Source organism: Dipodomys merriami, unplaced genomic scaffold, assembly GCF_024711535.1.
Source record: "Dipodomys merriami isolate MVZ:Mamm:240054 unplaced genomic scaffold, mDipMer1.0.p SCAF_3, whole genome shotgun sequence".
Taxonomy (NCBI): Eukaryota; Metazoa; Chordata; class Mammalia; order Rodentia; family Heteromyidae; genus Dipodomys; species Dipodomys merriami.
In genome coordinates, this window is record NW_027204492.1 from 108,114,831 (window position 1) to 108,136,602 (window position 21,772).

General features: G+C 34.2%; 1 protein-coding gene across 5 annotated transcripts in view; it reads right to left on the reverse strand.

Annotated features, from left to right (window-relative positions):
• The window catches only part of Cnksr2 (connector enhancer of kinase suppressor of Ras 2), a 220,159-nt gene that overhangs the window by 4,677 nt on the left and 193,710 nt on the right, over window positions 1-21,772 (reverse strand). For 4 of the 5 annotated variants that reach the window (XM_070040726.1, XM_070040728.1, XM_070040725.1 and 1 more), the window contains one exon: window positions 258-454. In XM_070040726.1, coding sequence (XP_069896827.1) covers window positions 258-454 — 197 coding nt within the window. Of the gene's footprint in view, window positions 1-257; window positions 455-6,147; window positions 7,471-21,772 lie in introns of those variants that run through there. The other variant, XM_070040729.1, reaches the window with a different exon arrangement.

The following is a 21,772-nucleotide window of genomic DNA, read 5'->3' on the forward strand; positions in this document are numbered from 1 at the left end:
AAAAATTAATCACAACCAGTTTTCTCCTAGAATGGAATCATGGATCATTTAGTCAGTGTTCTGAGCCTTAAAAGAAAAACTAAGTGATCTCTTCCTTAAAAATACACGTTTTAGGACATAGGAACAGCTCAGCTTCCAGTTCTTCCTATCTACTTCTTTCTCCTCCCAACTTCTATTTTGTATTCTTGTAACCAGTCCATTTTCAGTTCAAGAATGAAATGTCTTCTAGGAATTCCTCCATCCACTTCATAGCTTACCTTTAAAGTGCTTTTGAGAATTCTTAGCCTGTGTAGTTTTTCATTCATTACAGGATCGTTACATCTTTTTATAAAGGATAGCTTGTATTCCATCTTGGTTGAAATACGATGTTCTCCTAATGGTGATAGACTGGCCTGCTCCAGTGCCCTGTATAAATCTTGTAATGAGTCTCCTAACTTTTCTTCCCTACTGTCACCTGTAATGGGGAGAGAAGGAGGCAAGAGAGAGAAGAGAGAGAAAGAGAAAGGGAAGGGAGAAATGAATGAATATGAATCCAGTGTAATAAACAGTTATTTGATACTCTGAAAAATCTGCTAAAGAATTAAAACTATCTGAAAAAAAAAGGCTAGTGAATGATTGGGAAAGCACTATAATTTAAAAAAAAATCCCAATATACTGATAGATTATAAGGTAAGATTAGCTATGGACAGTCAGTTGTTTTAGAATGATTAAATCGAATTCTTTAATTCACCAAATATTGTCTCTATAACAAAAACTATTTCTTGAATTAAGTTAAAAGAATTAGAGTACAAAAGGTACACAGCAGGTAAATATTTCTGAACATAATTTAGCATTTAAGACATTAATAAATATTGTTTATCAGTATACCAATAAGCACAAAAGTGCTGGTTAATAGAGCTTTCCTAGTTTACCAATAATCAACTGATTTTCACATTTTTTCTAGACTTCATAAGATAGAATGGCATTGGCATATATTTGGTTATAAAAGTCTTCTAGTTGTTTCATGGATTATCATATTTCATGTGACTGCCATAGTAATATTAGTTTGGCACATAGTAAATACAGGAACTAATAAATGATCATCAATAATAATGTATTTGAATTAAATTAAAATGGGAATATTTTATGTGAAACTGTAAGGAAAACAATCTAGCATGTAAGAACTAAGGAGAAAATGCTTTAATTAATTTTTTGAGAAAAAACACTAGAGAATGTTCAGGTAAAGATCTTAGATCTAGTTGAACAAATGAAACTCTCATCTTATTTTTGAACTGCCTGAATAATGATACTATGTTAATCATAAATATACCAATTTCTTTATCATATGAATGTCAAATATGAACTAGCATTCTGCTTGGGATGATAGACAGGGTTATATAATGTTTCTATTAATAGATGACCAGAGTTTTAAGAGAAGATCCCTTAACTGGTAATACTACTATTATTTAACATTTATGTGTGCCAAATGCTTAACATTCATGACCTCATTTAATCCTCACAGCAACACTTAAGTATCTCTATTTGATCTTCATTTTATAGCAGGAAGAACCTTGTTCAAGGTCATTCTTTGTATGTGATGGAGCTATAATACTAATGATAGTCTAGCCCAAGAAATTATGATGTTAATTACTTGAACTATGTTTTTAACAGTAGATACAAATTAACTTGAGACTCATTTAAAATGAATCACTCTAATTTTTAAAAAAAAGATTGTATCTAAATAAAACCCAAAATTTGCTTTAATTTGAAGGGATCACCTTTAGGATTACAAATTAGTTTTACAAAATTCATATTTAACTTTTGGTTCTGCTAACTGAGGTTGGCACCTAAGCATAATCATTTAGTCGTTCAATTACAAAATTCCTCTATAGTGATTTTAACTTTCCAAACATATATCTAAAATGGAATTAAGCCCTAAAATACAGAATGTCTTTAAATAACAGTTAAAAAATTCTCTATTGGCTCATTTTTGAAAGTTTTCAACACCTAGAAGATTTTGATGGATGGGTGACTAGATGATTGTAAAAAAAAAAAAAAAAGACTAATTGATTTGTTAGTTAAAAAGCAAGCTAGAGCTAAGAGAATTTTAACTAAGAATGCTTTGGAAGAAGGAAAGCACTAAACCATATCATCGTTTAGAGTACCTAAACTGAGTTGTAAAAACAAGGACACATTTGAACAGAGTAATTCCACTTCATAAAATCATAGGCCAGGAAAGGACTCCAGGCAATTATTGAGTAGTTATTCATTCTTTTCTTCCCCTCAAGGCATCTAAAACAGATGTAATTTCACAGAGAGGGTAGGTACAAAAGGGAGGCCTAAAAGATGAGAATTATAGTTGTTAAGGTGTCAGGTGGTCTAATATATTATTACTTCTCCAGTTCTAGAAAAAAAGGTGAAGGCAAAAAGGGATTCAGATTATAGTTTTAAGATTTAAAGGAGGTACATTTTTACATAGCAAATTTTTATTTTAAGGAAACCTTTCTCCATACTGCCTAATATGGTAGGAGGTACATATTTGGTTTTAAATTTTTTGATCCAGTTTCCTATTTCTCTAGCTCTTAACATTGTGGAATACTGGGGCAAATGATTGTTTTTTTTAAACTAAGATTTTAATGGAGTTTTAAGAATTTAATATAAAAGTGACATATATACCTATTAAAAATAAAAGGTGAAATTTTCCCCTCTTCTTGATGGTACCAGAGAGAAAAATCACTCAACTAAAAGACAACATAATTCTACAAAGTATCTAGTTCAACAGCTGTAAGAAGAATTGAGTATGGATTTATCTCTGGGTAGCACATTTGTACAAGAATTCACAATAAGACGGAACATAGAAACATTTCCAAGTATAGTAATGGGATAGTGTGGCTCCTATTAAAGATAAGAAAGCCTCTCTCAGTCCCCTACATATCATACACATATGCAACACTGCACAAGACACAGTAGAGGGATGAGTAAGGATGAGGGACTAAGATGCCAGGCTACCACAAAATGCCACCAATTATTTAACATTTTATGACTGGACAAAGAGTCCTTTTATTTTCAGGGGAACGGGGTGAGGGGTAGAGTCACATTATAAATCTGATTCACTGTGCTCAACAGTCAAAACAACACAGAACTCAACATTCAAGACAAAAACAGACCTTTATTTTCTTTTATAATTTTCAATTGGGTTTCTTTGATTCTTTTCAGATGAATACCAATGAAGCCAATGAGGGCTATTGTTGCAACTAAAAATATGAAAGCACCTTTATTTTCTTCTCTTTTTGCCCTCTTCTTCTTCATCTCCTTCTCATTTCTCTTCAGGATTCTCTCTTCCACCCTTGCTTTTCTGTTCTTAGCTGAGGCTTGTTTTGGAGGATGAGGGAAGCACTTGGTGAGGCCTGTGTCCGGCCTGATTGTCTTGCAATGTGCCAGTTCAGCCATTGCAACACTGGCTGAAAAACCAGTTTTCTTTTTTCAATTTGAATGACTGTTTCTGAAAATTGGCAAAGTGTAGACCATATTCAAGGCAAAGGACATATATGGGAACCTTCTGTGATTTCTAATCAGGGAGCATATCACTGCTGTAATGACATTTTAATTTCTAATTTATTCTAGAAAGATGGGCCTATGCAGAAATAAATTTCCCCAAATTATATTTACTTATGACATGTAAATTAGTCCTGTCAGATTACACATTTTTGTTCCAGTTTTAGTAAAGCAAGGACTTTATATACAGTCCTCTTTTCCACATAACATTTCATAGACATAGATTGAGGATTAAAATTAAGTAATTAACTTGTATTCTGTGCCAAAGGAGAGTTATTTTTGGCTGTGTCGTACTTGGCAGGGATGAAAGAAGACCATCTTTATTCTCTCCTACACATTCTGCTCCAGCATGAAACATTGTGAATCTAGAACATAGTGAACACCACAACAGTTCATTGTTTGATTCTTAGAGCTTACATATGATCCCAGGTAGTAAGTGATCAAGAAAAGCTCAAAGCAAAGATTATCTAATGAAAATTGCTACTTTGTTGGAACCTCTGGAAAACTGCTTATTAGCGAGTGACAATTCATTTCTCAAATACGAAAATGTCTCTGCTTAATGTATGCTTTACATTTAGGCTCAATAATTTCCACTTTTTTATTATATACTTTTATCAGTTAAAACACTTCTGTTGTTGACAACGACCATGCATGCACTCATTTATATTAACAGTTAAATAAAACATGTACAAAAGAGAAATCTACAACCATTAGGTACAAAACCCAAGGAGAAATTATTTTGATTTTCTTCCTATACTTCAATAGATGCCTATGTATTCTCCTTCAGAGACAGCCCGTGTGACTTTCCTATGAGAGGAATTCGTGTCACTCACATTTTGCATTTTCCATTTCTCTACCTGACATAGAGCTTCAGGCACTCAACAAATTCAACTAGAGGGACAGGTTTCTCTATTTTCCACACAAAATAGTCCCCTATTAGGTGACTATGTCATGATTAAGAAGGCCTGTTGTATAATATTGGTCATGTTTTTCTTCTCTTTTTTTTGGTGAAGAGTTAAGGAGGGACTATAAGTTTGGTGATCCAAATTTTACTCTGGTGTCCTCCCCATGTCCCTACCCTTGCAGTGGCAATGTTGAAGGAAAGTAAAAGATGAAAGCCAAACCAATAAGTACGCCAATTTCATTCTTGAAGACCTAAGCCAAAATTGGCTGACAGTTTCTGGTGCATGTTCTGGAAGGGAACTGTGCTCTCTTAAAATTGGGTAATGATGTCTTCATGGAAACAGTTCTTCTTTCCACAACATAGCTGTGTGATGAACACAGAAGGTTGGGAAAGGTTAGGTCACTAAGAGCAGAGAAGGCTGGACAGAGTAGTGTTAGTCACTAGTTAATTCGGAGAGGCATCTGTTTTTATACAACCAGAGAATACTTGAACTCGTCTTGGCTGATGATATCAAGCATATGGGACAGTATTTTTGCCACAAAGGGAAATCAGCATTCACACTGAGGCCACAGGGACATTTTCTATGAATACTGACTTACTAGAATGCTCCAAAGAACAATTTACTTATATGTAAGGTGACAAACTTTTAATGGATTTAATACCTTTGGAGGTTGTTCCATACTCATACTTGAGCATGAAAGGATTCTTAATTTGAATTGTTTCATCATTAAATACTAGCTTTCTTGATTCATGTTTTAAAAATAAGTCAATGAATGAGCTGTACTGAGGATTGTAAAGCTGAGGAGAGGTAAAGGCAGTTTGGTATATCAGAAAAAAAGTGAAAATTTAAAAAGCTCGCTTCTTTAGTCAACTATTGATTTCATAACAAGAAGTCATTTATTTATTTCAGGCAAAATAACAATATCACAGTATTGCTCTCAGGCAATAATTTCTCTGCTATATATGGATTTTAGTGAGAAAAACCTCTTTACTTAAAAGGACCAGTTAAGTGGCTCTATCAACATTAAGTTTTTTTTCTTAAACAGGAAAAGCCCATACTTGTAAGGTTACCAATGTATTTCACCAAAATCTTGTGTGTAACAATTCCTTTACAACAGTAAAGCTTACTTCCATAAAAATGTTACAAGAGAACTAAAGCTTATTCTACACTTCTTTCTCTGAGTATACAATGTCTGCCAAATTGTGTGGTTTAAAAACAAATATATGACAGTGGTTGACTTTTCAGGGTACAATAATTTTTATGATGAATAATTCAGATGGCAAAACATTGGTGTTCTTAGTATTGATTTACTGACCAAAGAAGGGATGCTTCTTTGAAGGACAATCACAGATATAAATGATAGAGTCTAAAATTTAAATAGGGAATTTAGAAAACTGAAGTAACTGAAATAGAGAGCAAGGTACTTAGTTCGTAGGCAGAAATTCATCATGGGGACAAGTGTTAAATGTAAGCAAAGGGATGACTACATTTGAAAATTAATGTAGAGTCACCACATTCTTTAAAGAGAAAAAAGTTGAATTCTTGAGACCATAAAACTTTACTACGACTTAACAGGAAGAATGACCCCAAACAATTATAGCAATATTAAATGCCAATAAAATGCTTTTGGGATGGATATTTGCATACCACAATCACCAATTTTATATATACTAAAACACATTAAAATGGGTAGAGCACACAGGCAATAGTAAGGCAGATCGATGTGATTTTATTCACAACACAAATTCCATTTGTGAGAGAGAAAGAAGCATAGATTACTTCTCTTTAGAAAGATATTTACTATCAAGCATACTTAGCAAATATTTAGCTATCTAAAAAGATCTGATACCAATTGGTCATATTTTTATTTTTAAGTAATTTATATTTTACAGGTATTCACATTATGCAATACCACACACTGCGGCAACAGGAAGAAAAAAACATTTCAAAATACAATGTTAAATTATTTCTTCATTTCACAGTATGAAATATCCATTAATTAGCATTGAAATTATTACAGTGTATCTTATCCAGCTAAAGAAAATTGTACATCCACCACAGAAGAATAAAATAAGAAATACTGAGCCACGGGGGACCCAGTTACATCATATTAAATAATATCTGAAGCTAGTTTGAAAGACATCCAGACAATATACTTTCTCAAAAATGAAAACTACAGCCTATAGATTTGGAAAGTTTTACAGAAAAATAGCTCATGCCTGTCCTAAGAGGCAACAACACTTGTATACAAGTGCCAAGAAATTAGGAGAAAGTATTTTAGCTGAGGAAGCTGAGAAAGCCTGGCATGAGGAACTTCCTTTAGTCCTGCCACTGACAGCAGTCCTGCACCGGAATATGCTTTGTAATAGAATAAACATATTAAGTTTCAGAGCAGGTTGTGTATAACTTGCCTTCAAAGATTACACTTCATTTAGTACAATACAGCACGTCAAGTTTGAAAAATGCAAAATACACTTAATACAAAATTGGCTTCCTTTGCTCTGCCTTAAAGAGGCCACTGAAGAGTCCATTAAACAGCCAGCATTTTCTAGTTATCGGAGCTGATCCCTCTCTTTTTCCTGGTGTCAGGAGAATACAACTGAAGTGTCACCACACAGAGCCCTTTCCCCATCAAGACCCTTTCCCCTTCCATTCTCCCATAGAAACAGCGGTTTTCTGTTACTGTGCTCCATCTTGATTGGCTTTGATCTTATGCTAGTGCCACTGTAGAAAGCTCGAATTCTTCTTAAGAGTGGCCTGCCCCTCTTAATATCCCTTTAGGGAGGCCTCCAATCCAAAACACTTGATGATCTAAGCTTTTTACAAGTCTGTTTTCTGTTATAAACAGCAAGGACGAGGCCATTTTAGTTGCTTGCAAGAGGTTGATGTTGAGTCTGTGCCGTGCCGACTCTCTCCGATCTAAATTCTCTAAACATTAGCTTATCAATCTGTGAGTCCAATGGTTGAGTGCCAACAGAAGTGGATCCGATTTGGCATGGAGAGGTTCTACCAACTCTCGCAGTGTATTAGCCTAATATGATAAAGCAGTGATACAATATGATGAAAGACCTGCGAGTGCCATTATTCCAAAGCATATTAGTATCTGTATTAGAAATACCATCATGCAATACCCATGAAGAGAAAAATAGAAAAAAATATGGCTAGAATTGCATATGGTTTTAATACCACAATGTCTTTCTGTTGGCATGCAAGTCTACTTGGCCATAAATGGGACAGGTTTTGCTTTAGTTTGGTTATTTGAAATGCCGGTCTTCCAAATACACACAACAAACAGATAAACCCTTTCCCACCTCTAAACTTGTGTATGCATATCTATAACTTTAATCAAAAAAGTTTGCTCAAAGAATTTTCCATCTATCAGTCTTTAAAAAGTTAATGTTTCTATATAAGATCTAATTGCATTAATATTGCTCTAATGAGACTGTATGCTAGACAATACAAAGTTAAGAGAAAGGAAAATCTATTATAGAGAAAATGAGATAAAAGGGTGAGTTTACACCTGAGCATGTCGCATATCAAGGAGTTAAGAAACTGGAAGAGGATGAAGTTGCTGAGTGACTGGAAAAGCTTAGAGCAACCTGGATAATATAAATTACCATCTCTCTTACTTCATTTTATTCTGCATCTTTAGAAATCCAAATATTGTCACAAGGCACAAGTCAGCAAACCTGTTATCTGTATTATAGGACATAACTTTCTGTTGGCGGTACTGGGGTTTGAACTCAGGACTTTGTACTTGCCAGATAGGTATTCTACCACTTGAGTCAAGGCCCCAGCAGGAGACAGAGTTTTGTCAGCAACATCCTGTCCTACCTTTTTTGGTTATATCCAGAATAAGAAACAAGTCAGGAGAGGGATAAGAAAAAGCATGTTGTCCATTACTACCTCCCTTAGAAAATGGGAGGAACATACGTTTCTTATGACACTGAAATGGAGAAAATGAGATGCTCTGTAGTCAAAATTAGCAGAACTAATTATTTACTCCATCATACTCTATGCAGTAAAGAGAATGAAAAGTAAGTAACCTGTATGTAGGTCAAATAAAACAAGATTTAATACCTTAAGTTTTAGATGACTATAATACTGGAAAGTTATTTTCACTTCTACCACGTTGACATGAGCATGGAATTTCGGATACCAGAATAAAAGGTATTCTAACCCTGGATTCAAAGTCACTTCTAAATTTAAACTGTGCTTAATTTGTATGTGTGATTCTAACATTTTGCAAGTTGTTTTAAACATATCCCTCGTTTCCCTGCAGAAATGTTACATGAATGGCTTAATTTCTAGTCTTTTTCCCAATTCCCATTTAACCTATACCAAACTGAAGTTGAACCCTGGTAATCAAATTGGTCCTAGATAGGTTGACATGGTTTCTATTGAATTTCTGAGTTTTTTCTTGAAGAGGTCAGAAACATAACAAATTAGTTCCCTTGTTACGGTGTAGGACTATGGGAGAGAATCACTATTTCTAAATGGCTAGTTACAAAAGTGCATTAGCATGACAAAAGATAACAGGTATCAGATACTCCTAGATTCAATCTAACCAACTCAACTGTCTAATTCTGGTACACACATAATGAATCTACAACATACATGACTGATAAGCCAAGGAGATCAAAGGCCAGGGCACAAAGGGTTGTAGGTGTATGTTTATCTATCAAAAATCTCTGAAACACAAAAACAAATGCACTTCCCAATGCAAGTGTAAAATAACAGACTAATTTTATCCCTCTTTTTCAAAAGAACAACTGGAAATATGTTCTCCTTAAAAAGGGTAGCAAAACTGTGTACAACCTGACTTACTTTCTATGACTGTTCTCTTGACTATAAAAATATTTAGGCTAGGAAACTTAACTTTTCCAAGTTCTTAACCAATAACATTTGGAAACAAAGCAACATATCTATGGTACCCCAAAGAAAATCAATAGTGTTTCTTAATTAATATTAATACATATTTATTTAGATTCCATTCATCACTGAAACTTCCAATTGTGAAGCTAGCAGCCTAACTTAGGATAAGAAGGAACTAGTTCTGGGAAGGAATGTGAAGGGTAAACCAAAGGAGGAGGCTGCAATGCTTGGTAAGAAATGTACGCATTATCCTGCCCATGTAATTGTAACCCCTCTGTACAGTATGTTCACAAATAAAATAAAATTAAGTTAAAAAAAAGAAGGAACTAATTGTGTTTCCCTGTTACAATGCTCCTAGAGATTCACATGATGGACCAAGATGTAATACCATACTGAATCATGAACAGAATGACTTATTCCAATATAAATCTATTTCCCACCTAAGGTCTTTGGGTTATAGATTGAATTCATACAAGGTACTTTAAGAAGGAATTTTCTTTCTGTTTCTGTTTTATGTGTTGAAAAATTGTCCCACTAAGGATAACCCAAGTAATAAGAAGAAATATAAATTCTGGAAAAAATAAGTTATAGAAATGTAACTTGGCTTTTGGAAGTATACCTGCTGGAAATGGCTGATGATCGTTCAATTGAATGCTTGAGGATTAGATTACACAGTGGTTAAGAGTGGACAAACCAATATTTGCAAGAGAATGACTAAGTGTGAATATTTTAATGACTGAAATAGAAGGTAAAACTTTAAAACAGAAATAAGAAATGCTTAAGCCAGATGAGCACTTAGAATCATTCCTACATCTGTTTGAATCTTAAGAGACAACTCCATTTCATTTACTCAGTTCCATTAGAATTGAACTTGAGGATACATTTCAGAGCATAGCCATAGAATACTAGTCTTAAACTTGGTGTGGATAACAGAGGTCTCTAGCAGAAGATATCCCAGACTATTGGCAGCAAAATAAAAAAGGATACTGAGAGAGTAGGTTGTTTTGTGCTTATTTTTAAAACGTTTAACATGATTATCAGGAGCTTCTATTTTTTTCCTAGGTGTAAGTATTCATATCTAAGTTTTTTTCTTTTTGAAAAACAAGAATATCTAACCCAACAAATAGTCACTTTTCTCATTGCTAGTATTAGAAAGAGTGGGTTCACACTTTGGTTCAGAATGTTGACATCAAAACAGAGACTTATTAAATATGGCTTAAATACTATTTGTCCAAATTTTAAAGGCCTTTGTCTTATAAAAGGTTGAGTTTGAATATAGATATTTATAAAAATTGCTTAATTTTTATTTCATACAATAGGGTTTGGGAATTGGAAACACTTTATTTTTATTTTATGAACAAGGTGCAGAATTTTCATGATAAAGTAAATAACAAAATAGTCTGTGCTTAAAGAACTTATGCAGTTATTTAGCAAATCTAGGTATTATATTTTATGAACCTAGCTACAGGATAAACAAATACTATTCACAGATAATTCTAATTCTCTTTTAAACTGCCAACCTGTATCTATAATACACAGGAGATGGGAATGCTCCCTTATTAAGAAAGTGTTAGTTCATTTTGCTGGGCACTAGGGGCCTGTAATCTTAGCTAGTCACAGCTGAGATCTGAGGAACACGGTTCAAAGCAAGCCCAGGCAGCAAAGTCCATGAGACTCTTCAATGAATCTCCAAAAAGGTGGAAGTGGAGCTGTGGCTCAAGTGTAGAGTGCTAGTCTTGAGCACAAAAGCTCAGGGATAGTGTGCAGGCTCTGAGTTCAAGCCCCAGGGCCAGCATGTGCATGAATGCGTGCACACTTGTGTACACACACACACACACACACACACACACACACACACACACACACACATTTAAATCTGGTAAATTACTTTTTAAGGATGTCATTCAGTATCATCTTCAGCATCACATTATCTTGGGAAACTAAATGTGGAAAAAGAGGTATTTATCTGTAATAGTGAATGAGATACTAAACTCTTTTAAACAAGAGTTTTGCAGGTGGTTGTGTGTGGGGGGATGGGGGAAATAAGAAAAATAAGAGTAGAATAAGAAATGGAGTGATTCTTATACTAAAAGTCTAAATGTATTATTGCCTCTCACATTAGAGCACTGGATATTTTAGCTATTCTATTTTTGGAGGTTTTACTTTTTCCTAATTTTTATGGGAACATATTAATTATATAATGGGGACTTCATGCAATATTCCCATACATGCATATAGTATACTTTGGACATATTCATTCCCCTCATAACATTGTTTTCATTGCAAAAGCCTGGAATGGACTTTTACATAGTCTTTCTGAGTGTTCAATATTACAAAAACTTTGAGATATTGATTTTCCTCTTTCAATAACTTCAAAATGTTAGTACCTTATTAATAATCTCATTGGCACACCAGCCTGACATTTGGGATCATTTGCTCATTAATGACTCTGGCAAGAAGAAGCTGCTTTGGGGGTACTGCCAACTGAATTTAAGGACAATCAAAAATACTTTCCCAGCAAAACAAGTACCAGGAATGACAAGAAGAAAATTCAAGAGACATTTGTAAGAATCTAAAATTGTACATTGGAAGTCACTTATTAAATTTGTTCAGTTTTCACTTCAATTGTATCATAAATTCAATCCTTCATCTTAATGACATTTTAACAGACTCCTTTATCTTCCTGTGTATAATAATTACATCATAGTCTATTCTCATAAATCTCCATTATGCAAGCAATTTGTTTATTTCAGCATTCAAGTTATTATATTAGGTATTAAATGTATTGGGTACATGATGAGAAGAAAAAATGTTTATTTAAGACAGAGTCTTGGTATGTAGCTCACACTGTTATGAACAGTTTTTATAGACTAGGCTAGCCTCAAACTTTTGATCTTCCTGCTTCTACTTCCTGAGTGCCGCGATTACAAGTATGTGACATTAAGCCAGAGTAAACAAGGAAATATTCTTGCTATTGATGCTCCAAAAGGAAAAGAGAATGAGATAGATTAAGCAAAGTCACTCAACAATTTCTGAAAGCTTTTCCAATATTTGGAAATATATGGACATCTGTGTCCAGGAAGCTCAGAAATTATTTGGCAAAATCACTATTAAATCATATTTCTAAGAAATATAGCAAATTAGCACAAATGTCCATCTTAATTAAAAGCTGGGGATTATAAGTACTCGTATTCAACCTTACTTGTCTTGAAAATTACTGGTTATTACATGGGTTTGTACCATCAAATTCATCATATATTTGGAATGGGATACTGAGTTTAAGAACGTGTGAGGAATACATCTTTTAAAAATGCACTATTGTGTGTGTTTCATTTTTCCCTCCTGACAACACTGTATGGCACTGCTCTTTTAAACCAAGTAAATTTTATCAAAGAATTGCAGGGATGTTGATTCAATGTTCCTGTAAGAAGATACAAATGAATTTATAACAACTGCAAAAAGTTTCCTATCTTTACTTAAGATTTAAAATTTCTCACATATATCAATGTAATGTAATTAATTTAAAATAGAAAATTCTAAAATTTAGACAATAGAATCATGTAAGAACTTCATTAGTATGAGAGACCTGGTTGTAAATTTCAAATGTTTGAAATGTCAGAAGGTACTTTAACTCACACATTATAATTTGTATCCAAATATAGTATTGTACACTAATGTTGTGCTAGCAAACAGAACAAAAATCTCTAATGATTGTAATGTTTATGTACCATCTGTGAGCTAATTTTGTGGTGCTACCTTATGTGTAATATATTTTAAAAATAAGAACAATTCCACATTTCATTGAAATCAGGATTTAAAAAATTCATATTTACTATATCTTATTATCATCCCTATCATCAAATGCTGTCTTAAATCACTTTGTAGGGATATGCAAGTCAAGTTAATTTGAGATTCCTAAGTTCCACTTAATTTTTTTTCACCATCTCTTTTGACTGCAACTGGTTTTCTTTTGCGGGGGAGGGGCAGCAAAATAATGCTTGTAGTTGTAGAGTAAATAGAACTTTGGTCTTATCTATGATACTAGTGTATGTGTGTGTGTATCACTATCATTATCCGATGTGTAAACAAATACTAGTATCAAAGATAGACCCAAAGTTCAACTGAGTTCTTTGATACATACATGCTACTATCACATATTTATATGTATATATGTGTATATGTATGTGTGCATGTATATATATATATATATATATATATATGTATAAACACCTTATAAAAGATTACATTGGTTTACTTGGTCTTCCACAGATAGTTCATCACATCTATGTAGATATTCTACAACTGGATTTATAGTGAAACAATCAATCCTGGGCTGGGAATGTGGCTTAGTGGTAAAGTGCTTGCCTAGCATGCATGAAGCCCAGGGTTCGATTCCTCAGTACCACATAAAGAGAAAAAGCTGGAAGTGGTTCTGTGGCTCAAGTGGTAGAGTGATAGCTTTGAGCAAAAAGAGCTCAGGGACAGTCCAGGCCCTGAGTTCAAGCCCCAGGACTGGTTAAAAAAAATAAATAAAATTAATGGACAGTCAATCCCTTCTTGTAAAGTTCATGATGTACTTATGATCAAGATTTTTTAAAAATATCTTTTGCATACTAACTTTAAGTACAGAAATACTCTAAAAGATGTCAATATTGGATTTAGAAAATTTCAAACTAAAATTAAAAGCATTTTAGGACTACTACCAAGTGTTTATTACATGTACTTAATAATAATTATTTAGGAACATTGCCACGTTATGAAGTGAAATATTATTTCTCAATAATTGACTGCTCATAAATACACATCAAATTGGAACCTGACCAAGGAGAATGTAAGGATGACATTTCCTTTTCCTTATTGTAAATCTTCAGCATAGCACTAGCAAGCTTGTTTTATCTTTGTGGAAAATCAATAAACACTTTGAAAGTAGAAGGAGGAACTCCTCTTTAACAAAATTACAAACTTTAATTACAGAAGGCCATGGTTTCCAAGGACTTAGTTTTCACCATACTAGGAATGATTTCAGATCTTAGTTGTGTGGGCAGATCTGGTCGTCATGGTGATGAAAAAGTCAGCCTACAAGTAGCAAGAACTATGTTACATTGCTCTCCATAGAAATTGCCAAATGCAGTTTCTGTATTTAGCATGGACAAAGCCTGATGCTCCAATGAACTGGGACTTTACCTCAGGAGTTGCCATGACAACTAAGATATCAAATCAAACCCAGACCATAAGGGGTTAAAAGTAATAGTATATTCACTAGTTTTAAATTTGTTTTTCTTAAACCAAGTTACAAGTTTAATGAAGGCTTTGTTGTTTTGCGCGCGCGCACACACACACACACACACACACACACACACACACACACACACACACACACACACACACACACACACACACACACACACACACACACACACACACACACACACACACACACACACACACACACACACACACGGATTCTTTTTAAAAAGAAGCCTAAGAAAATAGCCTCAAACAACTTTCCGCCTCTTGAACTTGGTATAAACAGTCTGAAAGCTAAGCAAGTTAGTGTTAGTTCATTAATAATAATATCACTAACATGTAAATTTACTTTCTACTTTATAAGGTGCTTTTATATTTCATACTTCAAGTAAAAAATTAGAAGCTAGAATCATATTAAAGTATGAATGCTGAATTTTTAATAGCTCTCTCTCAGCTCATATGAATTTACTCTATGGATTTGTAAGAGGTGATAGGAAGTGTTATTTCAACAGGAAAAAAATGCAAAGTAAACCTGGAGAAAATCAGATTTGCGATCTGTTAGTAGAGATTATTGAGATCAGTGTTATCTTTGAATTTCCTTTAAATCTGTTGTTTTTCTACCCTCCTGCCCCCCAGATGGTTCAACAGGGAGAAAGATTTGGACTGTTTCTAAGAAGATGAATAAAGCAGAAATTGGAAGTAAAAATGGAAATAATAACTTTGGCTTCCCAAAGCAGTCTCCAGACTTAAATTTTTGAGAAGTAGTTTTAGAAACTATCAAAATATTAACAAATTGGCAACAAAAAGGAATCACAGTTTAATATACTATGAAAGAGTTTTAAGTGATAGAATTGTTTCACAGTTCATACAAATTTGGTACATGGTTTTTGGGCACTGATTAATGGGAAAATCTAATTACAATTTTATTGAGAGGTAAACTAGTATTAACTATTGAAACATAGAATTGAATTGAAATAGAATAGGATTGAAACATAGAATTATTAGTACACAGAATAAAGTTTTTGCTTCATTTGGATTATGTGAATAGTGATCATGACCTGTTATAATAAAACTTTAAAAGTTTAGTTCCTTTTGTGCAGGTTTAATAAATATAACAGCATTTAAAAGGAAACATTTGGTTAAAATTATTCTGAATTAAAATTACAGGTCTGAGGGGCAAAATGTATTTGAAAGCACTCACTCTACTCTCAAGAATGTCTAGTTTGAATCTAATAATCTATTATTAACCATAGAGGGATCCTAGATTATGAACTTTAAACTCAGTTTCCCAATTATCAGAATTAGGAAACAACTCATACAATAGGAGAAAATTTTTCCAGAAAATTAGGGGATAAAGGATTAATATCTAGAATACACAAAGAGCTCAAAAATTGAATAGCGAGAGAACAGTCCAATTATAAATTGGAAACAAAATGAATAGACAGTTCTCAGAATTCAAGTGGCTAATAGGTACATGAAAAAGTTCAATATCCTTAGCCCTAAAAGAGATATAAATCAAAACTATATTAAAAACCAGGTGCCGGTGGTTCATACCTATAATCCTAGTTACTCAGGAAGCTGAAATGTGAGCACTATAGTTTGATACCATTCCTGGCAGGAAAGTCTGTGAGACTCTTTAACTACCCAAACAGTGGTAAGTGGAGCTGTGGCTCAAGTGGTACAGTGGTAGCCTTGAGAAAGAAAGCTCAGGGACAGTGTTCAGGTCCTGAGTTCAAGCCCCAGAACTGGCAATCTCTCTCTCTCTCTCTCTCTCTCTCTCTCTCTCTCTCTCTCTCTCTCTCTCTCTCTCTCTCTCTCTCTCTCTCTCTCTCTCTCCCTCTCTCTCTCCCTCTCCCTCTCCCTCCCTCCCTCTCTCTCTCTCTCTCTCTCTCTCTCTCTCTCTCTCTCTCTCTCTCTCTCTCTCTCTCTCACACACACACACACACACACACACACACACACACACACACACACACATTAAGATTCCATCTCACTCCAGTTAGAAAAGCAGCCATTATGAAAGTAAGCAATAACAATGCTTGTGAGGATGTGGACAAAACAAACTTTCAGAAAAAACAAAACAAAACAAATACAAACCCTCGTACACTGTTGGTGTGAATGTCATCTGGTCCAACCACTATGGAAATCACTCAAAAAACAACAAATCAGATTAATCTTATGATCCCAACAAACAAGTGTTGGGCATAATACCAAAAGAGAGAAAATCAAAAATATACCAGAAAAATACCTACACCTTCTTATTTATTGCAGCTCAGGTCAAAATAGTAAAAACTGGGATCAGCTGAGGTGCCCAAGAACAGATGAATAGATAATGCACACACACACACACACACACACACACACACACACACACACACACACACACACACACACACACACACACACACACACACACACACACACACACACACACACACACACACACACACACACACACACACACACACACTGGAATATTACTCTGCCATAAAGAAAAATGAAATGATGTCATTTGCAGGGAAATAGATGGAACTAGACATCATTGTGTTGAGTGAAATAAGTCAAGCTCAACAAGCCAAATATCATGTTCTCACTCACTTGTGGAGTACAGACCTACAATAATGGTGATGATGGTGCTCTGAAGAAAACAGAAAAATCTTCCGAATGCTGTCTGAAAAAGTGGGGAGGATTCTTGATTATAGCCATCTCTCTCTCTCTCTCTCTCTCTCTCTCTCTCTCTCTCTCTCTCTCTATATATATATATATATATATATATATATATATATATATATATATATATCTCACATTTTCTTCATCCATTCATTTGGGTTGGTTCCATATCTTAGCTATGGTAAATAATGCTGTGATAAACATAATTGTGCTGGTAGCTTTGGTATGGCCTTGTTTGTAATCCTTTGAGTAAATGCCCAAAAGTAGGATTGCTGGGTCATAGGGGAGTGGAGTCTTTTGAGGAACCTCCATACTACTTTCCAAAGTGGCTGAACAAGTTTACACTCCCACCAACAATGCAGTAGGGTTCTCAATTTTACAATAAAAAATGTATTTTTTTAAAAAGTGGGGAGGTGGGAGAAGGATGGGAACACGGTAGATGGGATCATTATGTTCAAAAAGCACTATGTACCTGTATAGAAAGACTATAATGAAACATTCTTATATTACAAATGTTCCCCAATTCAAAAATTAAAATATACTCATTTTCCTCATGTAGATGATGAGGATAACAATAATGATTACAGCTGGGTGCCTGTAATCCTGTAATCATTCCTGTAATCCTAGCTACTTAGGAGGCTGAGATCTGAGAATCTCAGTTCAAAGCCAGCTGGGGCAGGAAAGACTGTTGGACTCTTATCTCCAATAAACCACCAGAAAACAGGAAGTGGCACTGTGGCTAAAAGTGGTAGAGCACTAGCTTTGAGCTGAAGAGCTGGGACAGTGCCCAGGCCCAGAGTTCAAGCCCCATGACTGACAAAAAGAATGGTTACCTCATAGGCTTGTGAGGATGAATAGTTACATTATGCCAAGACCTTAGAATACTGCCTGATACATAGTAAACACTCACTAAAATGTAAGCTAGCATTTGTAGCAGAATAATGCATTCAAGAAACTTATACCTATAAAATGTAGACAAAAAGTAACCTACTATCCATATTTGGGCTTTGAGGGACAGCCATTTTATTTAAAATATTTTTCAGGTGGTAAAACACATTCTTTCAATATCAAGAAGGAAAGAATCAGATTTATGGTCATGTCTGTCTTTTGCAGATTGTATTTTAAATCATGATTATGCAGCATACTTTTATAGAAAAGATAAATCACTAAAATAGTTTTCACTTTACTAGACATGTAGTCTATAGAAAAGAGAAAAAAATTCCTGAGACAATGGAGAAAGTAAAAGGACAAATGTATACAATCCAATGATTTCATTCAGAATGCCCTTGTCATCAAATTTAAAATTATCCCATCCCAAAACTGATAAGTTAGTGATGTTGTAGACTTGACTGACATATTTGCTTTAGAATGGAAGTATAAGCTAAAAAATCTTCTATTCTTACTTCTTCACAGATTATGGAACATTCATTGAATATATTTCACCAAACATTTCAAACATGTAATAAATATATCTTATCAATATAAATGGGATTTCTCATATCAATATTTACTTCCTACCTTTAGAGAGCTTATTTTATACATTAATGTGGTAGTATTCAGGAGGTTTTCTCCCTCAAGATGCAAACATAAAAGAAGAATTTTGAGGAGTTGTACTGAAATCAAGAGAACTTTATGTAGATTTCTTGCTGCCAAATAAAAAAATCACATTGTGAAGCATGTCATCTCTGAAGTATTATAGTTCTCTGATTATAAGGTTTGTCTCTTACTATTTCTTCTATCATTTCTGTTCTTTGATCTCATCAAGAATGTACTGCTGCAGCAATGGTACTCAATAGACACTATGTGGAAAATGAATTATACAACTTGTGGGAGGGGACGGGAGGTAAAAATTGGGAGAGAGCAAGGGAAGGGGTGATATTGTCCAAAAAAAAAAAGTCCTCATTACCTGACTTGTGTAACTGTAAACCCTCTGTACATCACCTTCATAATAACAATAAAACATTTAAAAAAGAATGCACTCCTTCTTGAGTCTACTTTATTATGTCATATGTACCCCTCTACAAAACAAAACCCATTATTTCCTTCACACTCTTATACATGGGTTGTACGTTCTATTTTATGCTTTTATTTTTTGCTCTTGCTTGGCCACTGAGTATTGCTAGAGAAACTTGTTTATGCATATTGCTAGGCACCATTATAAATGTTTTCTTCCGAATTCTATTAGTACTAGGTTAGCTCAGTACCCAATTGTTTCATTAGAAGTACTCCAAGTATCCGTTATTCTCAATGTCTTAGAACTCTGATTTTAAAATAATCTTTTTTGGCGCTGTGTAAAGGAAGAATGGTTTAGACCTGATATGAAGTGGTGACTACTAATGGGTGTTTCCTTCAAGTAGCCCAGATGGTCAGCATATTCTCATGTCATCAATAATTAGGACTAAATGAGGTGAGTCAAAAGACTTAAGATGAGTTTTTACTTAGTAATAGCCCATAAATATATTCTTTCAATGTTCTTTGTTGACCAAAGCTGATTAGAATTAACTACTATGGAAGAAAAACAATCTTACCACCTTAGTATCTTAGGGGAGATGATGGAACAAGCTGAAACCAGATACTTGATATGGGTTAGTTGATGGCTAAGTCTGAAACTTAATCCTTTAAGCAGATTTTGAATGAGTACTTTTGTGGATATGCAAAATAGATACCATTATGACATAATCCTAAATTATTATTTTAACATTTCAAACACCCAAAATGGATTACAAATCTATTCATGTCAATATTTTTCCAAAATATTGAAAATTCAATGGAAAAGGAGTAACCAAATTTTACTGAAATATTTCAATTATTTACCCAGTTCATTCTTTTTTATTTTCATAATATGACATTCTTTTACTTAATTATCTTTTGAAAATCTGAGTTGAGATCATCTTAATTCTAAATTATTATTCTCCAGTCACTCAAATGGTCTATTTTCTTCTATTACTTGTTCAATTAAAGTTGTTTTTCTAAAAATTCAGTGACTTCACTAAAAACAAAGCAACGAAATTAGTATTTTACCTTACCTAAACAAGCTTAGTGACTTATATAACTCACATTTTCATTAAATTGGGCCACAATCTCCTGAATTATGAGTTCTTGAGGGATAATACACAAGTATGGCAGATATTCTCTAAGGAAAGTTTTGATTTTATAAATTGAACAGTAAAACAGAAACATTTTGGTTAGGTACATAAGTTACTGTATCATAATTTACTCTAGTCTTTAAAAACAATGGAACAAGTCATGATAAAACTTTACAGTTTATTTTTTTATATTTGAAAATGATTCTGATCATTCTTGTTCTTTAGCCATGAGAATTTCAACGTTGTAGGCATAATTCTCATCATTTTAATGGCACTATATTCTCCTGAAAATAAAAGTTTTGAATTCTTAGTCATTTTTAAAATATGTGACCTGGGAGAACGTCTGATCTTAACATATAAAAAAATACTTTTTTTTTCTTCTGTTGGTCGTGGGGCTTGAACTCTGGGCCTGGGAGCTGTCCCTGCGCTCTTCAGCTCAAGGCCACTGCTCTAGTGCTTGAGCCACAGCACCACTTCCGGTTTTCTAGTGGCTTATTGGAGATAAGAGTCTCATGGACTTTCCTGCTGGGGCTGGCTTTGAACCACGATCCTCAGATCTCAGCCTCCTGAGTAGCTAGGATTATAGGCGTGAGCCACCGGTGCCCAGCTGAAAAAGTACTTTTGAATATCAGCAACATATAAGACTTTCTTACACATCTCAGAAACTGAAGACTATTTTTATGTCTCTACTGGGAATACTGTTGATGTTAAGCAGTGGATCATTTCTTTTTTTTTTTATTGTGAAAATACTGTACAGAGGGGTTACAATTACATGGGCAAGATAATGAGTACATTTCTTATCAAGCATTGTAGTCTCCTCCTTTGTTTCCCCTTCCCATCCCTTCCCATCCTCCCCCTGCCCCTCCACCCAATCCTCCCTGCTCTCCCCCCCCCACACCAAAGTTGTAAAGTTCGTTTTTCACAACAGTGGATCATTTCTATAATGTAGCTGTTTCATTAATACTATCATTATTGGGGGTACATTTATTAAACTCTAAAGACATGAAAGTCATTTATAAACTCAGTGCTCAAGATAATAGAAATACTGCTAAAATTTTTGCCAGGATAGTAAAATAATATTTACTGCACTCATTTTAATTATTTATATTATATTATTCACATTCTAATTAATACTATTTAATAAAATTAGAAACCAAGTTTAATATACCTATGTCTTTTTTCAAAAGAAGTAGTTTTAGAAACAGTTTTAATGTTTATTTAGTCTTGGTTCTATGTGAATGAAGTACATTATAAACTTTATTTGATATATACAAGTCCAGTGACCTAAAACTAAACAATTTTGGCTGAGCACTGGCGGCTCATGCCTGTAATCCTAGCTACTCAGGAAGCTGAGAGCTAAGGATCATGGTTCAAAGCCAGCCTAGGCAGGAAAGCCTGTGAGACTCTTATCTCCAATAAACCACTCAGAAAACTGGAAGTGGCACTGTGGCTCAA